General features: G+C 47.2%; 2 protein-coding genes and 2 pseudogenes across 2 annotated transcripts in view; 1 reads left to right on the top strand and 3 right to left on the bottom strand.

Moving 5' to 3' along the window:
• WNT5B (Wnt family member 5B) overlaps positions 1–19151 on the top strand; it is a 105590-nt gene that overhangs the window by 51652 nt on the left and 34787 nt on the right. The gene's annotated exons all lie outside the window — the stretch shown is intronic.
• Positions 2745–7449, bottom strand: FBXL14 (F-box and leucine rich repeat protein 14). Its single transcript, XM_046013065.1, has one exon. The coding sequence runs from the start codon at positions 7157–7159 to the stop codon at positions 5957–5959; it is 1203 nt and encodes a 400-aa protein (XP_045869021.1). The 5' UTR covers positions 7160–7449; the 3' UTR covers positions 2745–5956.
• Positions 7421–11308, bottom strand: LOC123945910 (annotated as a pseudogene).
• LOC123945912 lies at positions 11326–16540 on the bottom strand (annotated as a pseudogene).

Genomic DNA, 19151 nt, shown 5'->3' on the forward strand with positions numbered 1-19151 from the left:
TGCCCTATAGCCCATTTACCCAGTGGCTTCTTGAATAACCCTATACATAAAGCTTGCAAGACACATCTAAGTTTGCATAACATAATGTGTAAGTAGTAGTAACTTTCAGTAGTTGGGTTTGTTTGTTCTTGTTTTTTTCTCCCAGTGAAAATAGGCTCTGGTTTGGCACCTTTCTGAAGCCAAGGGGTCAGGGTGATACCTGCAGGGTCTCAGGGAAAGGTCAAAGAGCTACCTGCCTGTTTATCGGTCTCTGATGTGGTCGTTCAAGTCTAAAGCAGTCCCCGTTCTGATATGCGCTCCTCACATCACCAAGGCAAAACCTTTGCAGCCTTGTCAAGCCTCTTTCCCCATTTATAAAATTAAGTGTGCAGTATCAACCAGATTTGTGAAAAGAAACATTTTTGAGACAGAAATTGAACACTACGTTATGACTCAATTCTTCCAGCAGATTGCGTTCGCGTCCCTAACACAGTCTCACCCGGGGTTTCTTTGGGGCTGCAGAAGGACCTCATTCTTCTCTTCTTTGTAATGGACACTATTTTCCACCACCACAAATAAAAGTGATCTTACAAGGATATGTGGCATTTGTCCTTTAAACAATTAAAGTCAAAGAGGAATGAGAGAATAAAAACTTAAGTTGCTTTTTCTTTTTTTTTAAGAAAATGACACGCATTTTTCTGGGTTAACAAACAGCAAGCAGAGGAATTCCACTTCTATTTTGTTTTATTTGCAGGCCTGCTTAGCATAGCCCACGCTATTGCTGCACAGTTAAGATCTCAAGCTTACTTTCTCTCGCACCTTAACTGGAAGACTCGACTTTACATGGTACCGAATGTTCTGGGTTGGTACGCGCCACTCTGCCTGGCAAAGTCAGAGCAATCCCTGGAAAAGAGGAAAAGACTGAAACTGATCATTGGTGGACATTTAAATGTACTCATTGTCCAGAAAGGATTCGCTTTCTCTCCAAGCCCTGAGAGTACCTGCTCTTATTCTGGCTGTGCACTTACCTTTGCTGGGTTCTCAATTATTAACAGTTGGCAGTGATGAGTGTCTCATCTGTTTGATACCATTCACCTTGCAAAATAGTTTAACTTCTACATCATGTTGGAGCAAAAATGAGAGACGCGGCCTAAGCTTAGGCCTGCATCTGGACATAGCTTTCCAGTACCTGGTCTTGTGCTCCACATTAGTTCATCAGAAAGCCTCGCCCCTGCCTCCCTTCGGGTTCCGAGGGGCACAACATTTAGGTGTTGCCCTCTACTAAGTGGCCTGAATGACCTGAAAAGGGAGTGAAGTGAGCTGCAGGGAAGAGATGGGCAACAGAGAGGGCGATAGCCACGGGACTGACTGGAGCCTCCCTCTCTCCAGCGGGGCAGCAGGGAGCAGAGGCCAGGCCTTCCACCCCCTTGCACGGGAGTGGCAAGAGACGGTGGTCAGATGCTGCTCCAGGCCTCGGTTTTGTTTTACAAATGCGATCTTTTAATCAAGAGGTTCTTGTTCTTTGGAAACACGGCGGTCCCGGGGGCCATTACCTTTTCCCCTTTGAGAACTCGAGTTCACATTTCCTAAGTCAGAAGTGAAAAAGGGTTTGCTTATTTCAAGACCAGCCGTCTCTCTAGTAAGCACGGCAGGAAAGCACCAGGATTTAGCGGGGAGGCCATGCTTCAATTTACATATCAAGTGTCCTTTTTTCAGAGAAAGTTCTTACCTTTAAAAGGAAAATCCAATAAAAAGAAACATTTGCTTTTCTCAGATCTTTGTTGCTGATGTGAATCATGAAAGAGTATGATCAATTTAAATTTTCTTAACTATTTAAAGACATACTGTAAGTTAGGCAAGCGTCCCAATTCCTGTTGCCAAATGTGGGGTAAATGGGGCGGCCGCCCCTTAGGACTGAGGAATCTGGCTGGAGGGAGTCCACAGTGGCAAGGATCACAGGGCACCGCCCAGCACTGATACCTGGAGGCCTGTCTTGGCCCTTAGGGGACTGCAGAAATGGAACCCCACCGTTGCCTTTAAAGTCCAGACAGACTTTAACGGCTACTGCCCTCAGAAAGGTACACGGAGCCCTGTCCCCACCACCACCCAGACCGTTTCCATGAGGTTGATTACTTCTACGTGATGAAGTTTACACCAAGTTCCCATTTTGGTTTTTCACTTCTGAAGTTGCAGCCAGTGGTACCTGAACCAGGTTTTTTCTGCTATTCTAAAAGCTGCCCTGAAGTGCCTTTTAACTTTTATAGCACCCGCAAAATATTATCAAGTCCTTTTCTTTAGTGGTTTTAGTCTTTAAAAGCATTTCTTTCCATTCCAGTAGATACGGTGGAGATTGGATCCACCCAAATTCTCTTTAAGGATGGCCCTGTGGCCTGCGCTTGTCCACACGGTGCAGACAGCTACCACTCACTTCTGTGAGGTCACCTCACTGGAACTCAAGGTAGGATCAGTAACTGAACCATCGCAGAGTACAGAAAGGAGCTGGCCCCGGTGTGAGTCTGGTTTCCCTCCGTTAGTGGCTGAGGGACTTCAGACGAGTACTACGTATCTGGAAATCAGGATACCTGTTTCAACAGGCTGCTTTGAGGACCGAAAGGAGAAATTTACAGGTACCACGCAAAACGTTCCCCAGGTTCTCAACGCATATTCATTTCTTTCCATCCACAAAGGTTGAGAGATAAACAGTTAACCTTAGCTGATGAAAGTAAATGGTTTATTCATCATTTCCAGAGACACTCCAGATATATTCTTAAGTATACCCAGTTCAGGCTGAGGACAGTAGGCCCCTGATCTTCACTTTCAAACATTAATTTACCGACCTTTAGTCAAGCTTATCTCAGCCTTTCAAGTTTAAAAAAAAAAAGCAAAAAAAAAAAAAAAAAACCAAAACAAATAGGAAAATGGAAAAGCCTTCCCGGTAGTTGGTAGGATTATTTTGTGTATTAAAATTAAGAATGTGAGCACAGAGTCTAAGACTTAGGAGGTGCTCAAATTTTTATTGACCGAATCCGTAGTCATGCAGTCTTTTGGAGGAAGAAAAACAGTCCGAGAACTCACAGCTTGTGGAAGCTTAATGCGGTATAGTGCCAAATGCTAAATTAGAAAGCTGACCCTAATTCCACGTCCCGACTTCTTACTACGGTTCACACATTTTTTTTTTCAGGCAATAAGCACTGTAACCTAAGAGGGAAGAAAGAGATCCACACCTTCCCCGAAGAAAAGGAAGATGGATCTAGTGTCAGGCTCAATTAGACCCAATTGTGACGGCTCTCCAGAAAGGAACAATGCCGCTTTTGTGATATGCTCAAGCAGAAAGCTTGGAAATTTTACAAAACAATCTCACCCCGAGAGAAATTTGGGTTCTAGCTCTCTTCCTGAAAAGAGATGTCTTTGCAGGCAAGTTTTATACCGCTCTTATTAGTCCTTGCTGGGATCTGTATTTGTTTGTTTAAAATAATCTCAGAAACAGCTAAGAAAGACCTATGTGAAACCAGGAATGTGAATTACTCCACTGTTGGAGTATTTATGCCCTGCCACTTCCGCAGCCCAGTCACAGGGGTGTTGATTATTTAGTTATTGTCTACCAGAGGGAACCCTTTGCTAGAATTGTTGGTATTCATTTCTCCGCCCCGAATTCAGCCTAAGAGCCCTCACCACAGTGGATCCGAGTGGTGAGCTTCGGGGCTGTGAGTGCTTAAAATGCAAATGTGCAAGAACTCCTGGCCAACCTCCCCATCCCCCAGGAAAGTGCTTAAATGCAGCAGGGCCTGGAGGAGAATGTTAAAAAGAGGGGCTGAACTGCCTTCCTCCTTTCCACCAGGACCCTCACTCACACTGTGAGATTCAGCATGCATGACTGAGCAAGTGAGCGGGCAGGCAAGGACAGCGCTCTTTTAACTTTTCTGAACAATGGCTTCAGTTCCCTCCACCCTTCACCATTTCACATCCTCCCCACACCCACTCAGAGTGGAAAGAAACCCGTCTTTTCTTCCCCACTTCCATATCTCTGGACCCATTTTTCACAGGACCCCTGGATCTCATTTCCACCCTGGGGAAATTGTGACTCTTAACAGATTGAGTTTTTTTTTAAAGTTCCATTTTCTTCAGTTTCTTTCAATTTCCATGTTGTTGACAGTTTAAAACCGAAAATTATATAAATCTCCAGTCCAGTCACATTTCTAGCAACAAACATTTAAAGGTCAGTAGTAAACCTTATACAGAATAAATTTGTAACCATGAGCTTACTCACAGCACATAGGATGCACTGAACTCTATACCTTATTTCCTCCTAGAGTACAGACAGCACCTCCTACTTTGGCATGTACCCAAACACACACTGCCTTCAAAATAATTCACAGATACAAGGTTTTTTTGTTTTTGTTTTTTTTTTCAAAAACATACTTCATATTTCCTCTTTTATTATATAAATATCAGTTTAACCTTTTACTGTAAGAATATAAACGTTTTAAGAGGATCTTTGTTATTATTTATACAAATTCACAAACAGTACAATTAATTGATAAAGGTCTCTGGGTTTCTTTAACTCCATGGTCTCGCATGTTGCTGTGGAGGATTCTAAAAAAATAAACAAACGAACAAAAACTCCCAACAAAAATATACATCCTACTCAAAAGCGATTTTTTTTTAAAGCCACAAGTCCCAACCCCCACCAAAATAAAGAAAGCCATCTATTCCTCCATTTAGAAACAGATTGTTGTAAAACCCACAAACTCCCGTTTTATTAACAGAGATAAGACATGAGTTTCATTCAGTCTCCTCCCCTTCACGTTAGAGCCCCAGGGGCTCCACAGGCCAACTCTGCTCCTCCGCTTCCAACAGGAAGCCTCACCGTGTGACCTTTTTGTGGGGAAACTTGGAAGAGGGTGAGGGTAGGGCAGAATTTGCATATATAATAATCATTTTCAAGACACAATCTGCATCTCAAACAAACGAACAAACAAACAAAAGTTCCACTCTCATTTCTTCCACACATTTGTGCTATAAATTAAGTCAAGATTTACGAACACCGTTGGGCCCTCAAAATCCCAATGGGCAGGGAGAAAAAAACGATAGCCAGAATGTGGAAGCGGGACACACTGGATGGATGGGGTTTGGGAAGAAGCCAAAACAAAAAAGACGTACAAACCCAATGGGCATCTTTCCAGTCTAGGCACAAAAATGTTTCAGTCTCAAAATATCTCTCTTGTAGAATTCCAGGGCTTCAGAGAAAAAAGTAAACTAAAACGAGGTAGCCAGACATATATATATGTATATATATATATATAATTTATATATATATAATATATAGACTATATTCAGCAGAAAAAAAAGGACCGTGATTTCAAATTTCTCCAAAAAACAAAAACACGAAAAAGAAAGACAAAAGGAAATGAGCGTGAATAGCAGAGTACTGTAGGAGGAGTGATGAGAAGAGCCTGGGATTAGTTACAAAGTGGAAGGAAGAAGGGTGAAAAGGCCGTGGTAGTTGGGTTTGCTCTTTATACATTTCAAAATAAAAACCAGATCACAGTATTCAAATGAAAGCTTAAGTGAAGGCAGACATTTTCCTCAACTCCCCAGGGTCTTAAGGACTAGTCACTTCCCACCCCCTCCCCCGTTTCCAAATGCAAAGCAGTGGGGATACAGTAGCTCAAACAGTCCTCCATTCCCCTGCAGAGAGGAGTGGGTGGGTAAGTAGCTGAATCCGTCCCTTCATCGTCAGGGGAAACAAGAGGGGAGGAAGGTAGGGGTAGCAGAGGAACCCCAGATGCAATGGGTATGGGCGTGTAGTGGGCCGAGGTGCTCTGGGAGAAAAAGCCTGAGGCTTCGTGTCCTTGCCCCCATCTCATCCGCTGCAGTGATCTCTGTGTAAGTGTGCATGTCGAGTGAGGGGGGGCGGGGGCGTGGTGGTGACCCGAGGATGAACAGGGCGGGACAGGGGGAGCAGGTGCCGCCGCCCTCACCTGACCTTCTCACTGTCCGTCATCTGCCAGAGTCCCAGGTTGAGTACCTTGAGGCAGGGCAGCTGCGTGATACGCTCCAGGCCGCGCTTGGTGATCCGGGTACAGCCATACAGGTCTATGCCGGTGAGCTGGCTCAGGTGCTCCGCGATCAGCTCTAGGCCCTTGTCTGTGATGCGCACACACTGTCCGATGTTGAGCGTGCGCAGCCCGTGCATCTGCCGCACCATGCGGTTGATGCCATCATCGCTGATGTGGCAGGAGCAGAGGGACAGGGACTTCAGGCCGTCCAGGCCCTGGGCTATGTAAGCCAGGCTCTGGTCCCCCACCTTGTCACAGAAGGACACATCCAGTCCTGAGAGGCGCAGGCTGCCCATGGCCAGATGCATGATGCCCGTGTCGCTGATGTTATCGCAGGAGCGCAGATTAAGGCTGCGGAGGCTGCCCATGTGCGACAGGTGCAGGAGGCCCGCGTCCGAGATGCCCCCGCAGAAGCTGAGGTTAAGGAGCCTCAGGCCCGTCAGCCCCCGGGAGATGTGCTTTAGAGAAAGGTCGGTGAGCTTCTGGCAGTCCTGCAGCGTGAGCTGCTCCAGGCCCAGGCAGCCCTCGGCCGCGCTGCGCGTCATGCCGGCCAGGTGCCCGATGCCCACGTCCGAGAGGTGGCGGCAGCTGCGGAGATTAAGGCTCTTGAGGCGCTGCAGGCCCCAGGCGATGAGCAGGAGGCCGGTGTTGGTGATGTTGCTGCAACCCCCCAGCTCCAGCACCTCCAAGCCCTTGAGGTACTGGGCTATGCGACCCAGGCTGCTGTCGGTGATCTGCTTGCAGAGGCTCAGGTTGAGGGCACGCAGGGAGCCGATCTCCTGCACAAACGCGTGGCCCAGCCCGTTGTCAGTGAGGTTGTAGCAGCCGCTTAGGTTGAGACTCTCGATGTTGGCCATGCCCTGGATCACGTAGCTGAGGCTGCGGCGGAGGCTCAGGATCTGCACACGGCGGATACCCCGGGCCTGCAGGCTGGGGAACAGCGACGGGTTGGCCCGGCGCAGGTGCAGCTTGGCCTCCACCCCCCGCCACACCGACTTGTGGTAGGCGGCGTCCCGCCAGGCCGTGCACACCTGCGCCGCGCGCCCCTTATCCCGGACGTCCAGGTAGCCGAAGATCATGGCCAGCAGCTCGGGGAACAAGCACGAGATGTGGGTCTCCATCTTCCTCCTCCCCCCTCCGCGGCGCCGGGGGGGAGGAGGCGCGGGCCCCGCCGCTCCTGTCCCGAGAGGCGACAAGAGCGGTTCGCCCCAGCCGCTGCCGCCGCCGCCGCCGCCGCCTCGGGCCCAACGGACGGCCCCTCCCCGCCTTCCGGCTCCGGCCGCCGCCGCCGCTCCTCCTCCTGGTCCGTCCGTCCTTCCTTCCTTCCTGCCGGCTTCGCCTCCCTTCCCTTCCCTCCCCCCGCCCCGGGCTCCGCTCGGTCCTCACATCCCGGGCGGGGAAGGCGCCCTCTCACTCACTCCCGAGCCCGGCCGGGCCGCCGCCTCCGCCGCCTCCGCCGCCTCGGGTCTAACCACGCCGCGCTCGGGCCGCGCCGCTCCGCCCGCTCCGCCCGCTCCGGCGCCGCTCCCACGCCCCCTGCCGCATCCTCTGCCTCCTGCTACTGCTGCCGCCGGCCGCCGCCGCCGCTGCTGCTGCTCCGGGCCGGGGGGCCCCGGGGGCTGCGAGCACGGGCTCCGGGTGCCGAGGAGGCTTCCTGCTGCCTTTGTCTCTCGCCCGCTTTTCAAACCTCCCAGCCCGGGCCGCCCGCACTCCGCCGCCCAGGCGGGGGGACCTGGAGGCCAATCCGGGCCACCGGGCGCACGTTCCTTCTCCCCCCGCTGTCCGCGGCCAGTTGGGAGCTGCCGGCCGGGGCACTGAGGACGCCGCGGCCGGCGCGGCCGGAGCGCGGCACGGCGCCGGGCCCGGGGCGAGCAGGCGGGCCGCACGTTTGGTAGAGTCCGGGCCGGACCCCTCTGCCCGACTGCTCCTTCGCGCGTCCCCTCCCGCCGCGCTCCCCCCCCCCCGCGCGCGCCCGCGCAATGGTACGAGCCTGCGCTGCCGGAACTGTCGGAGCCGTTACCCTGGAAACCGAGTTCTTCCTAGTCTGGGCGCCCCGATTTTTAACCCTGTAGGCGCCATCTGAGAGCAGCTGTCAGCCAGGCTCTTCCCCACCCTTCTCCTTTTCACCCCGTGGCCCAGCCCGCTGTTGAGCCATTCCCTTTCTGGGCCACGCCCCAACCCCGTTCCTTCTCTTTTTCTTGGCTGCTGACGTCTGCGCAGTCTTTTCCCAGAGTTTACCCCTACCATTCCTGACCCTTCTTTTACACCCTTCTCCCTTTATTAGCCCGGCAAGACCCTCCTCCCAGTGGTAGTACTCAATAATCATCACTCCAACTCTCCTTCCTTTTTTTTTTTAAACTGTTCCTAATGCCCCTTTACACGTCCCTGTTATCACACCCGCCAGTCCTCCCCAACGGGGCTGCTTCCTACGATCCCTTTCTCTCCGTCTTGTGCCTCAAATTACGGAGAAACTCGGCTTTATTCATCACTACCTTAACACTGACACTCCTCAGCCCTCATTCTAGCACTACCCATTCCTGCTTCCTTCTAACATCTTCTGGTTGTTTCCAGACATCAATGCGGTACTTTATACATCAAAACTTCCCTCCACTTCCGCACTTTGTTGCTGAACTGTGGACTGTCGGGAGCGCCACGATGCCCTCGCATCGTGTCAGCTTGCTTTGCGCTTAGAAGGGAGCAGCGGTCCCTAAGTCTTTGCTTGATGGTCTTTTTCCTTCTCACCAGCCTCTTGGACTATAAATTGTATGGACAGTTGTACTGAGAGTGTGTTTGTATCTACTAACGCAGAGATACTTTTTAAATAAAATACAGCGACTATTGGACTTGGTTTAAGGGGCTGCAAGCACATGTCTGTTGCTTTATAAACTGGGTTTTATGGAACCAGGGCAGTGCTCTCTTTTAGAATGTACCTCCTGGGTCTTAAATGCCCACACAGAGGATGGGATTTCAGCGTTTCCTTTTAACTGTCCCCAAACCAAAAATCTTCAGATCAGAGAAAATGACCCTCTGTACTCTTAATGAACTCATGGCTCTATATAACATGACACAGGACAATCTGATGTATTTATCAGAAAAGGAAAATGGTTTCATTGATTCTTTGAAGACCCAAACAAGATTTTGAATAGGTTCCCTATTTGATATGTGAGATTTAACTTTTGGCCACCTCTCTTTGCTCAAGAAACCAACACTAGACCAAGTATATACAGATTCACTAATAAGCATAAGATATTTTAGACCCCCACCCACCCACACACCCACCCACCTCTCCTGTTCCTAAATCAGGAAATGCAGAAGCAAAAATTCTTACAAGTTTCCTACTTCACCCACATTACACATGGTGTGAGGCCCATAGATTTTTATAACCTTTCTGAAATAATAGACTGTGCTGTTAGTCATCTAGATGCCCCAGTGTGCTGTGGCAATAAGATGTCACAATTCCGGCCCATACCTGAGCTAACACTCTTCTCCTCTAGTGTTTCCGGCCTTGTATTTTTCTCAGTCACTGATGCCTGAACTTTTACCTTAAACTCTGCATGAAAGTCACTTTTTGTTGTTGTTGTTCCGAGGATGTAGAGGTGTTTGTATTGATGTCAAAGTATGAATCCCAAACACCTTAATCCTACTGAACACAAAACAAAGTGCCAGACCACACATGGGGTCGGGGGGACTGTGTTTGTAGGCGGAGCATGACCTGAAGAAAAGGAGCTTAGTGGTTTTCCTCCTCTAGACAGACCATTGTTCTCAAGTCTGAGAGAGGTGCCTCATTCAGAGGTGCCTAGAGCACTTTCTCTAGAAGCTGGCCACTTGATTCTAGTTCTAGCAAAACGTTTTCTTGAGTGGAACTCTGGAATTTTATTAATGTGGAGGCTTTTGTTTAAGACATTCAAACATTTCAAGGATTTTCAGTAATATGATTGTTTTCACATTCAGTAAATAGGAAAGTAAACATTAAGAGGCATCTCAGGACATGAACATCAGTGGAGAAAAAGAGGTGTGGCATCACAGGAGCCTTGTGTTGTCACATGGTAACTTTGTACAGCTTTGAGAAAATGTGTTCCTTTTTTGGCTCTCTGTTTCCTCATGTGACCTGAGGGCAGTTTGACTGGATAATCTTCAGGGACCTTTCCAGTAGTAACACTCTAGGAGACCATGAGCCTAGATTAGTCCTGCTGTCTTCTCAATCCTGGTAGGTATGGATTGTTCCTAAGGCAGTTCAGAGATTATTTTCACATGCAGTAGCTTCTTAGGGGTTTTGGTTTAGGTTCAGATTTGGGGCACAAAAATGCATGGAGGGTATCGTGGAGCAGAGACCCTTATAACCTAAAGAAGATGGATACCGATGTAGAAAATCCTGTGGCTAACCATTCATTTTTGCCCCCACCTTCCTGAATTTTATTGAAGAAAAAGCAGCGGTGGTAAATTGGTAGAATGTAGTCGGTTTTCTGGCATCTTCCCTCGAAACTGTGACACTGGATTTCCAAACACAGGTCAGAGCGTACATGGTTCCCAATTTACCAACTGGTGAGAAGCTGAAATCCTAAAGTGTTCCCCAGTCTGTGGTCTGGCTGTGGATCTGCAGTAATTGCCTGACCGGCTACTGTGGCTTCATGAAGTTTTGTCTGTAGCTCTCCAACCTCTTCTATGTGCAGCAATCACAGAATTGGAGCAGTTTCATTAAGAACTGCATCTCCTGTGTCAAAACCAAGAGTGTGTTTGTCTCAAGCAACAGGAAAGCCCTCTTTTGTTTGATTTGCTGTAGCAACTGCATCCTGAACCAAAATGCGAATTGCCTTAAGCATTACCAGGTAGCCATCCTGACAGGGAATCTGAAGAGGGTTACCCAAAGCCATTACACCAGCCTTAAAGTCAGGATTATTTACATCCAAATGGATCAATGCCTCTACACCACTGGCATTTTTTGTATTATCATGTTCCAAGTCCTTGTTTGTTGATAATGTTTCAGCATTATCTCCAGACTCAAGTCCTACAGCTAAACCAAGAACCTGGTCAATTGTTTCTTGCCGATCTTGAATCTTGAAAGGACAGTTAACATCTCTGAGATACTTTTCAAAGAACTTGGGCCAGTCACTACTGTGGATATTTCTTCAATTACCTCTGCCTTCAATCTTGTAGTGTCTGATTATCTGGTCTTCAAGCCAAACAATCAAGTTTCTGAATTCTGGTTCATCTTCGTGGTTGAAGCGAGCAGGGTTGTAGTAGTCAAGGGCCATAAGCTTGCCTTGGAACATGGTCCCTGCTTCTTGCTCTAGTTCCCTGGGCTTCTCCTGGGAGTGGGGGAGGCAAGAAGGAGCAGGCAGTTCAAGTACATACTTTAAGGACTTGTTGAGATTTTTGTGTATTATTCAACAAGTTGCAACTGGAAAGAAGTTCTTTCTGAATGAGCTTCTGTAAAGAAGCAGAAATGATAGCCTTGTATAGGAAGTCTCTCCAAAACTTTACCAAGAATTTTTGAGGGACAAGATTTGCAAATAGGGTGTGTTTTTCACCGGGTGAGGCCTGGGAAAATTGAGAGGCCCAACCCAAATATCAAGCTTACTTAAGGGTGTGTATACTTCCTCATTCAGAGAGGGACGATCTGGCAGGAAAGATCAGAAGACATCTGTAGCTTCTTAAACTCATTAAAAAAAAAACATAGATCCAAAACTAGTGACCCAGAGTCTTGCTGGTAGGTATTATTAGATCAAAGGAGTTAAAATAGTTGTGTGTGTGTGTGTGTGTTATTTTTTTTTTAAAGACTTATTTATTTATTTGAGCAAGAGAGAGTGTGTGCGAGCAGGAAGAGGGGCAGAGGAGAAGGGAGAGAAGCAGATGTCCCGTGAGTGGTGAGCCCGACTTGGGGCTTGATCCCAAGACCCGGAGATCATGACCTGAGCTGAAATCAAGTCAGTCCTTTAACCGACTGAGCCACCCCAGCACCCCTGATGTGTGTTTTATCTCCATGGCACAATGTCCATTATATAGCAGGCACACTGTAAATGTTGCTGAACTGAAATGAATGAGAGTAGTAATAACATAATATCTTTATGAAAGACTTTGGGCATATCAAAACTTCTCCAACAGTCTGGACAAGCAATTGCAATAGATAGCTGAGGTTTATAAAATGGGACCTTTCCAACTGCTTTCCAACTTCAGAATTTCCTGACAGCAACATTCTCTTCATTTCTAGTATTACTAAACAAGAGAGTACCTTGGGGCACCTCTTGGTTAGAGAATATTAAAGATAATAGTGGGCGAGGATTCGACTCACTGGTTGTGAATAAGAGATTTAAGCAGCAGCAAAGGAACAGATAGCCTGATTTTAAAATGGGCAAAGAACTTGAATAGACATTTCTCCAAAGACGATATACAGATGGACAACAAGCAAATGAAAAGACGCTAACCACCACTAACTGCTAGGGAAATGCAAATTAAAAGCACAATAAGATAGCACCCCACACCTATTAGGATAGCTACTATTGATAAGACAGAAAATTAACAAGTGTTGGTGACATGTAGAAAAATTGGAACCCTGACACACTGTTGGTGGAATGTAGGATGGTTCAGCCCCTGAGGAAAACAGTATAGTGCATCCTCAAAAATTTTAAAATAGAACTACCACATCTATAATCAGCAATTCCACTTCTGGGTTTATATCCCCTCCAAATGAAAGCAGGGTCTCAAAGAGGTATTTGTGCATTCATCATTATTTACAATAGCCAAAATGTGGAAGCAACCCAAGCGTCCATCGATGATGATTGGATGAGCAAAACGTGGTCTATACATGCAATGGAACATCACTCAGCTTTAAAAAGGAAGGAAATTCTGACGCAGGCTAAACGTGAAGGAATCTTGAGGATGTAATGCTAAGTGTAATAAGCTAGTCACAAAAAGACAAATGAGTTCACTTATATAAGGTATGTAGAATAATCAAAGTCAAAGAAACAGAAAGTAGAATGGTGTTTGCCAGTGGCTTGGGGGAGGAAGAAATGGGGAATTGTTTATTGGATATAGAGTTTCATTTTTGCAAGATGGAAAGTTCCAGAGATTTGTTGCACAATGTGAATATACTTAACACCGCTGAATTATATACTCAAAAAATAGTTAAGATGGTGAGTTTTACATTATATGTATTTCACTGTAATTAAAAATGTTTAAATAGAACAAACATTTCGAAATAAAGATGTAAATAAAAGGAAAATATAGGTGAAAATTGTTCTTCTATTAACAAATTGCCAGGAATACCCTGAACTATTTGTTTACTTTTCCCAAATTATTAGTTTGCTATATCCTATAGACATGGGCTTTAACCACCACATTAAATAAGGGTTTGGGGTCTGGGTAGCTAGAGCTCTCTCAAGTTGACTGTGCACTTTTTTATTTTTATTATTACTATTTTTTGGGGGGAAGGGGGTTTTATTTGGGCAGACTTGGGGACAGGGAGGTTCTGCATCCAAAAGAAGGTGTTGGGCCTCTTGGTGGTGACGCGTGGCTTGTGCTGGCGCCACAGGACCCGCTGGGACAGCGGGGACTTGATCTGGGAGTGGTGGAACTGCCCTAGTGCGGGTCCGAGGCACGCAGGCCACGGACTCCTCCACCTTCTGGATCTGGATCCAGTGGGCGGTCCTGTCCGGGTAGCACTGATAACAGCGCCCCCAGAGGTCAGGTGCCGGGACTCCCGGTACAGGCCGTGTATGGGTGCTGCTCTGGGAGTCGCCGCGCCACCAGGGCCCCAAGTTCCAAACCAACGGGGGGGGGGGGGGGGATTCTCCAACACCTGTCTACACTGGACAATTTCCCGTGAAGACTTCTTCATCCTCTTCCGCTGAAATACAAAGCACCAGAAGGGGGACTTGGCGACCACATGACGAGGTGCCAAGATTCTCAGAGTGCAGCGGCTGGGGTGGGCAGGCGGCGTGCCCAAGCTTCAGGGGGCCGTCCTTGTTCTCGCCGGCACCCACGAAAGGTGACTGTGCAATTTGTTGTCTGAACTGGAAAAACTCAGGAGAGCGAAAGGGGGTGCTACTAATGATCATACTCACACTCACTCACACACACACACACACACCCCATGAATGGTCACTACCCCCTTCTCGAAACAGGTTGCCATTGGTAATTTGTAATTTGCAAGTTTTCAGCATTAACTCTAGTCATTTTATTTATTTATTTATTTTTAAAGATTTGACAGAGAGAGAGCATAAGCAAGGGGAATAGCAGAGGGAGAGGGAAAATCGGCCTCCCTGCTGAGCAGCGGGCCCCGTGCCAACTGGATCACAGGACCCTGGGACCACGACCCCAGCGGAAGGCAGATGTTTAACCCACAGAGCCACCCAGGCGCTCCGAGCATTAACTCTAATGTCTGTTTTGGTATTTTCAGGGACCTAACCAAAGGATTAGAAATATTTTGCTAGAATAATCTTATATATCAGTTGTCGTTTGTAAATATTAACAAATACCTTAGCTACGTGTTACAAAGCAGATAAAGCAACTCTAAAAAAAAAAAAAAAAAGTGTTGTAAATACAGCTGTTTCCAGGGCAGTGAACATCTAAAAAGGTAGATTTTTCAGTCAGTCAGTACTTTGGAAACGTTAAAACAATTTTTGGGCACTGCTCCCGGCTTTGACATAGACAGAGATGTAGCAGTGAGGTTTCTGCCTTTAAGGATTTAGGCCGAGCAGTGAGCTGGAGAGCACCTGCTCCTACTGGTGAGTTTCCTGGTGTGTTTCCAGTGCCAATAGAGTGAGAGAAATAAAATGTTTTGGTTTAGAGGGTGACCTAGGAAAGCCTAGAATTGCTGAGTAGGTGTTGGTGGAGGAAGGTCATTACATAGGGTGGAAACTTACTTAGAGAATAGGCTTAAGTTTTTCCTTACTGGTTTAGAAAAAAAATAAGAATACTGTATGACTAGCGGCCCTACATTGTCCTACTTAGTTATGGTTCTTCCATCTGGAGGCATCAGTTAGGTTAATTGCAAAAAAAAAAAAAAAAGAAAGAAAGAAAAGAAAAGAAAGTCACCTTTTCAAAGAAATTTTTGGCTTTTTTTCCCCTTCAAGAACAAGGAAACTTTAACTCCTACTTGTTTGGAATTGGAATTTTGTATCCGAAGTCAGGAAATCTGAGTTCGTGGCTTGGACTTCGCTACTGTTTTTTTTTTTTTTTTTTTTTTAAAGATTTATTTATTTGACAGATAGAGATTACAAGTAGGCAGAGAGAGAGGCAGGCAGAGAGAGAGAGGAGGAAGCAGGCTCCCAGCCAAGCAGAGAGCCCGATGCGGGGCTCGATCCCAGGACTCTGGGATCATGACCTGAGCTGAAGGCAGAGGCTTTAACCCGCTGAGCCACCCAGGCGCCCCTTCGCTACTGTTTTTACAAACTAGATTGCCTTGGAAAAAAAAATGTTCTTGGGGCACCTGGGTGGCTCAGTTGGTTGAGTGCCTGCCTTTGGCTCTGGTCATGATCTCTGGGTCCTGGGATTGAGCCCCTTATTAGGCTTCCTGCTCAGTAGAGACTTCGCTTCTCTCCCTCTCTCCCTCTGCCCCTCCCCACTGCTCATTCTCTCTCTCAAATAAATAAATAAATAAATAAATAAAATCTTTAAACAAAAAAAAAAAAAAGAAAAGAAAAAGAAAACAGAAAAAGAAATGCTCTTAATTGGCGGTTTTTCTCCTCGTTTGCCCAGTTCTCTGCTCTCTGACAGGAGAGGTGAATGGCACACATCCAGACAGGGATGGAAAAGAGGAGCCATTCAGTGTTCTGCCTGGCCCCAAAAGAGACCCAGGGGTGAGGGTGGCTTCCCTGGGTGTCTTCCTTGAGTGCCTGGGACATGGGGGCTCCTTAGATCACCTCTGTTCCCAAGACCTCGTGAGCTCAATCTCCACCAGATTCAGAGTCTGAAGTTGGGCGCTGGAATCCCTGCTCTCCCATTATAGATACACGGCCTCTGGCAAAGTGACTGAAATTCTTTGAGCTTCAGTTTCCTCATCTATAAAATGAAACTAATTCCTGTTCACAGAACGGTTGTGCAAATTCCCTGAGTGGGGAGGGGGAAATCCGCAGGAAAGGCAGGGCCTTAGTGCAGAACCTGGCACAGAGGAGAGATCTAATAAATGCTATTTTGGCTTTTCTTTGATAAATGCACTGTGGGGGGGGAACCCCACACAGGTGTGCCCCCAAATTGTGTAGACAGACGTTTGCTGACAGTTAAACTTTTTTTTAAATGTTATTTCCTGTTTTTAAGAAATGTGCAGGTTAAAGGAACGGAAACATAGCAAAAGTGCGAGTGCATGATACCATGATCTTTTGGTTAGAGCAAGCCATCTATCTCTCTGGACCTCCTTGTCTCCTCCCAAAGTCAGGAAGAGCAATGTCTTCCATTCAGTCACTGGTAGACCCACCCTGCTCTTCTGCTAGAGGAACATTCAACGTATGTTTTCACGACTAACGCTCACACTTTCTCTTAGAGCAGTGGTTCTCAAACTTGAGCATGCGTCAGAAGGCCTTTCAAGCCTTCTGAGTCAGGAAGTCTGGGGTAGGGCTGAGACTTGGCATTTCCAACAAGCTCCCAGGTGATATCGATGCTGCTGACGGGGGATCACAACGCCAGCCACCTAAGCTGAGCAACTTCCTACTACTCAGTTCTCTTTCTCCTGCTTTAAAACTTTGCTCAGTCTCTTAAGCGTCTGCCTTCGGCCCTGGTCATGCTCGCTAGGTCCTGGGATGGAGTTCCACGTTGGGCTCCCTACTCAGCGGGGAGTCTGCTTCTCCCTCTCCCTCTCCCCCTGCTTGCGCGCTCTCTGTCTCTCTCTTAAATGAATAAATAAAATATTTAAAAAATAAATAAAACTTCTATTAAGTTATACTTCCTAAAGGGAGAGCACTTCTTAGTAAAATAAAAATAACATAGAAAAAAAAAGCTATGTTTCCCCCACTCATCTTTTTTTTTCTGAACATTTTTTTTTAAAGAATTTATTTACTTATTTATTTGACAGAGAGAGAGATCACAAGTAGATAGAGAGGCAGGCGGGGGGGGGGCGGGGAGCTGAGCAGAGAGCCCGACGCGGGACTTGATCCCAGGACCCTGAGATCATTACCTGAGCGGAAGGCAGTGGCTTAACCCACTGAGCCACCCAGGCGCCCCTCCCCCACTCATCTTTTATCTTTTAGATCATAAGCTCATGATGACTGCATTTTCCCCCCAGTGATAGAGTGAAAAGAACATAGGCTTTGTTGTCTGACAGATTCTGGCTTAAAATCTTGATTCTATTACTTTCAAGCTCTGTGATTTTGGACAAGTTATTTAACCCACTGGGGCCTTGATTTTCTCGTCTGTGAAATAGGACTAGTGGTTTTTGTGTCTTGAGAGTTTGGGGAGAGTTGAATGGGATAATGCATGTCACCTCCTAGTACACTTCCTGGCCATGAGGAAAATATTCATGGAGCATTTATTGTGCATTAGACTTTCTTTTAAAATCTTTACACAGATGGACTTACCTGTTCTTCACAACAGTTAACCTGTGCCCCCTGTGGAGAAAGTTCCATTTTACAGATGAAGAAACTATGGCACAGAGCAGTGACTTGCTCAAGACCAAACAGCTAGTGGAACAGGAATTTGAACTTGATCTGCATCTGGAGACCACATTCTAAGTCACTGTGCTTTGCTGCCTTCACAGTGCAGGTTGATTGTTCCATCTTGCTAGGATGCAGGTTCTGTATGACACCAAAGAAGGACGGGTCCATGAAAACAACGGTTAGCAGGGAATGAGATAGTTTCTGCACTGGGAGCAGTATTTGGCCAGGGCCTGGTGTGGGTTTCATGCAACACTTGAAGACCTTGGTTGGTTAGCTAGCCGAGGTAGGTCAGTATTTGTATGCATGCGTATGTGTGTGGGAAAGAGAGAGCGTGAGAGAGCGAGAGCACGTGTGTGAGTGTGTGTGCTGTGGGTAGATACATGGATCATCCCATCATCCGTTTTACACCTGCAGGCCCACAGGTGGACGCCTGATGGCTCTGGCCCCCTGTGGTCCCCAAGGAATGTACTTGTGTGTAATTATGTCCCCCTCTAGTGGCTGCTTCCCCATTAGCCCTTTCTCCATGGAACAGTCAGTCCACTCAGTGCTTCTTCCAAATGAGACTCCTTGAGCCTAAGCTGACGACCTGGGCATAGAGGAGCCGGGCTGAGAGAAAAGGAGCGAGGCCCAGGGCAAGAAGAGAGTGGGAGGGTATGAAGGAAGGAAAACGCACTACCAGAAACAATGACTCGTCCACTGCTGGCGGGGAGGAAGGGGAGGCAGGAAAGGTGGAGCATTCGGAGAGAGGGGAGGACGGAAGGTTGTTGGTGTCAAGTGAGGCTCCTACATACCAGTTTCATGAAGTACTATTTTGTGTTTGTGGGATGGGGCAGTTACTGCACGTAGACCTCCTTCCAGAGCGTCAGTACTGAGGACTGGGGTGGAAGCGGAGAAAGAATATTCTTAGCCAGTTTCAATTCTCTTTTCCGAGGGAAGTAAGCACAGACTGTGGGGCTGACAAAGGCTGGCTACACTCCAGGCTTTCACCTCCCTGCAATTGAAGGCTAACTTTCCTGCCTCTCCATAGCCTCAGGCTGTGGTTCTTTCTGCTAGGGAAGGTCATCCTCATAGGTTTGTCGTATCTTGATAAATATTTCAAAAGGGAAGCAGGGGTCAAGATCAGTCTTACTCAGAACTGGTTTGTAACTGCACATCGGGCCTGGGACTCTGCTGTCTAAAGCCTTACTGAGCCAGAGTCTGAAGGTGATTCCTATTTTGAAAAGGTACTGGGGCCGAGCCAGGCTTTTCTGGAAAGTTCTAGATGGATGAACCAGAGCATTTACATTTCTTACATAATCCCAGACCCAGAGGAGCCCGAGGGACCAGCCCTGGCCCTGTTGCAGAGCTCACAGCCAGCTTCCCTTTTCTGCCAACAGGGTAGGGTTAAAGGTCTAGAAAATAGCCAGAATTAACTCTTCACACCCTGGAAGAAAGATGGTTAGGAGACAAAAATCAGATCTCTCTACATCATGTGATCCTGCTGTTTTCCTGAATACCAGTCATTCCTAAAGATGTCAGTAACACTAGA

Source organism: Meles meles, chromosome 7 (genome assembly GCF_922984935.1).
Source record: "Meles meles chromosome 7, mMelMel3.1 paternal haplotype, whole genome shotgun sequence".
Classification (NCBI taxonomy): domain Eukaryota; kingdom Metazoa; phylum Chordata; class Mammalia; order Carnivora; family Mustelidae; genus Meles; species Meles meles.

Excerpts from the sequence above, each read along its gene's own strand:
- FBXL14 (XM_046013065.1), bottom strand. The coding sequence starts at position 7,159 with ATGGAGACCCACATCTCGTGCTTGTTCCCCGAGCTGCTGGCCATGATC.